This window comes from Arachis ipaensis, chromosome B09 (assembly GCF_000816755.2).
Source record: "Arachis ipaensis cultivar K30076 chromosome B09, Araip1.1, whole genome shotgun sequence".
Lineage (NCBI taxonomy): Eukaryota > Viridiplantae > Streptophyta > Magnoliopsida > Fabales > Fabaceae > Arachis > Arachis ipaensis.
Genome location: NC_029793.2, coordinates 20,086,854 through 20,089,589, shown reverse-complemented (window position 1 = coordinate 20,089,589; position 2,736 = coordinate 20,086,854). Strand labels below are relative to the sequence as shown.

At 27.6% G+C, this 2,736-nt stretch overlaps 1 protein-coding gene across 1 annotated transcript in view; it reads right to left on the bottom strand.

Annotated features, from left to right (window-relative positions):
* LOC107617579 (17.4 kDa class III heat shock protein) overlaps positions 1-587 on the bottom strand; it is a 3,039-nt gene extending 2,452 nt beyond the window's left edge. Inside the window, exon 1 of the mRNA XM_016319362.2 lies at positions 188-587. Within this exon, the coding sequence (XP_016174848.1) occupies positions 188-391 (204 nt within the window). The 5' untranslated portion in view covers positions 392-587. The remainder of the gene's footprint in view (positions 1-187) is intronic.

The following is a 2,736-nucleotide window of genomic DNA, read 5'->3' as shown; positions in this document are numbered from 1 at the left end:
ATATTAAATCTTTTAATGTTGATTTAAACTTAAATTAACTTTTGAAAAACTTTCTTTAAAAATACTTCTAACTTTTAAAAATTGAAAACACAAATCGCATCAATTTTTTAATTTATCCAAACCTAACTAACATTTCATTATTAACGCCTCTTAAGAAATCAATGACATCTATGAAGAACATAAGTACCTGAATTTCAGATTTGGAGAGACCCGGAACATCCATGAAGAACACATACTCTTTGGGATTGTCCAAAATATCCACTGGAATGTTTGATACTACCCTGCCCTCTCGAGCGTGGTCATGGTCATGGCTATGATGAGTAGGGAACAACATTTTTTCCACTGCCTCTGGCAAATTGAACAGATTGAACGAGTCAACAATACTCGCCATCTTTACAAATTATCACTCCGAACAGGAATTTTTATGTGGGTTCTTTTTGCTCTCTCAGAAATCGAGTTCGAAAGTTTTTTGGATGGGTTTATTGCTTATATAATGAGATTATGAGAAAGTGGAAAGGAGTAAGGAAAGTTCGAGAGTGGTAAAGCAAACATTCTGGAAGGATCGTTTGGATATCTGGTTACACGTGGAGCTCTCCGGAAAATTGTGGAAGCTCGATTGCGCTTCGTGTTTTTATCATACGTGTCTTAATCTTAAAAAAAATTTGCCATCTTCCCTTTCAGTTCGACGGATGCATTTACGTGCCATCAAATTCGACGAATGATGCAAAATTGATGTATTTTAAAAAAAAATTGAAAAATCAAGTGTTAATTTATTTTATTAAGGATTTTTGCATATTTTTATTAATCAATATGTGTATTTAAAAGATAAAAAATAAGCCATTTGCATTATTGTATTAGAGGCAATTCTATTAACAAAAAGAAACTTATTTTTAATAGTGGAAGTTGATAATAAATTTTTATCAAACATAGCTATACGCAGCAGACAACAAATACCATTTAATTGGGTTTGCATAAAATAGAATAAGTCACATTCACACAGCTGCAGCCTGCAAGTGCACTTTTTATTCAACCATTTTTAGCCACGACCCAACGATTTTATTTCTCAGCGGGTCAGTTGTGACAAATCACATTGTAGCCAAGGTTAATTTAGTGGTTACCGTTAAATTTATACTTGGCTATGGGTTCGTATATAGAGTATCATATTCCACTCTTTTACACTATGTTTGGTTTGATAGAAAATGAGTGGAAAGAAAATGGATGAAAAAAAAAAATGGATGAAAAATGATATTTTATTTTGTTAGGTTATGAAAGAAAATAGGAAGGAAAAAAATTTTTTATATGGATCCCACTAAAAAAATTTTCTTTCCATCACAAGTAAGAAAACAAGAAGAAAAGTACTATATATTATTATAATAAAAATTTATATTTAAATATTATATGTATTAGATAAATAATTTAAATCAAATATATAAAATTATAATATTTTATAATATTTATAAAATATAATAAAACATGAATAAATAAAAACACTTATACTTTATTTTATGATAAGGGTATTAATGTAATTTTATACTATTATGATTTTCTTTCTTCTCATTTTTCTTTCCATCCAAACAAAAAAAAATTTTCTCTTTAATTTCTTTCCATTTATTTTTTGTTCATCCAAACAACACACAAATAACTCAACTTTTCTTTCCATTTTCTTTCTTCTTATTTTCTTTTCAACATCCAAACAAACCTTACAGGAATACGTGATCATTTTTCTATAATAAGATAACTTTTAGTTTTTTTCCTACTTTTAAATTTCAATATCTCATACAACAAAAATTATTGACGAAAAGTTTACAAACAAAAATTAGACCAAGAGTTGCATTTGTTTTTTTTTTTCTTGGACTGACAGTTGCATTTATTAACGATAAATGAAAAAGAAATATGTTTTCGGGCCGTAAATGAAAAGATATCATGGGCTGCTGCTGCATCTACACTTTGGGCTTGTTGGGATTCCGCTTTGATATGATATGCAGATAACATTGTACGAAACCCATGACAGAAAACATCATTGTACCCAGAAATAGATAGAATCTCAGTTATTTTTTTCGGGACCAAAAACAACGATTTTTATCAATAAATCTTTAACAAAACCAGGAAACTTAACCATTTTGTCATTTCTAACTATTTCAATCGGATTTGAATCCTCTAAATTTTAAATTTTACTTTAAAAAATAAAGTATGATCTTTCACCATTTAATTCATAGGTAAAAACAAGAAAAAATATAAGAGAAAGGAAAAGTATAGATAACCAACAAGAGTTTTGTTTATTATCAAAAAAGTAGTAGGTATGATATTTTTTTTTTGTTTATGATATTTCTCAATTCGTAGCGAATTAGATTTTCATTTAGAGGTTTAGAGTTGGCCATTGTTGATACTATAACTTTTTGTTTTTGGGTTTGTATAGTATAATTTTATTGTGTTGTTTCTTATTACTATATTGATTTTTGTTTTAGTGTGGATTACTTTTATCTTAAGTATGATTTGAATGAATTTGGATCTTTTAAATTTTGAATTTTTACTTTAGAAGGTAAAGTATGATCTCTCACCTTTAAATACTTTTCCTAAAAAGAACGAGGCAAAATAGTATTTATTTTGTCACATTTCAGTCAAGTTTATATCCTAAGGGCAATAAATACTTCAAATTAAAAAAAATTAATATAATAAATTAGTTACAAATTCTTAAATAGAAATCAAATCCATAATAAATTAGTTTTTAGTCTCTCA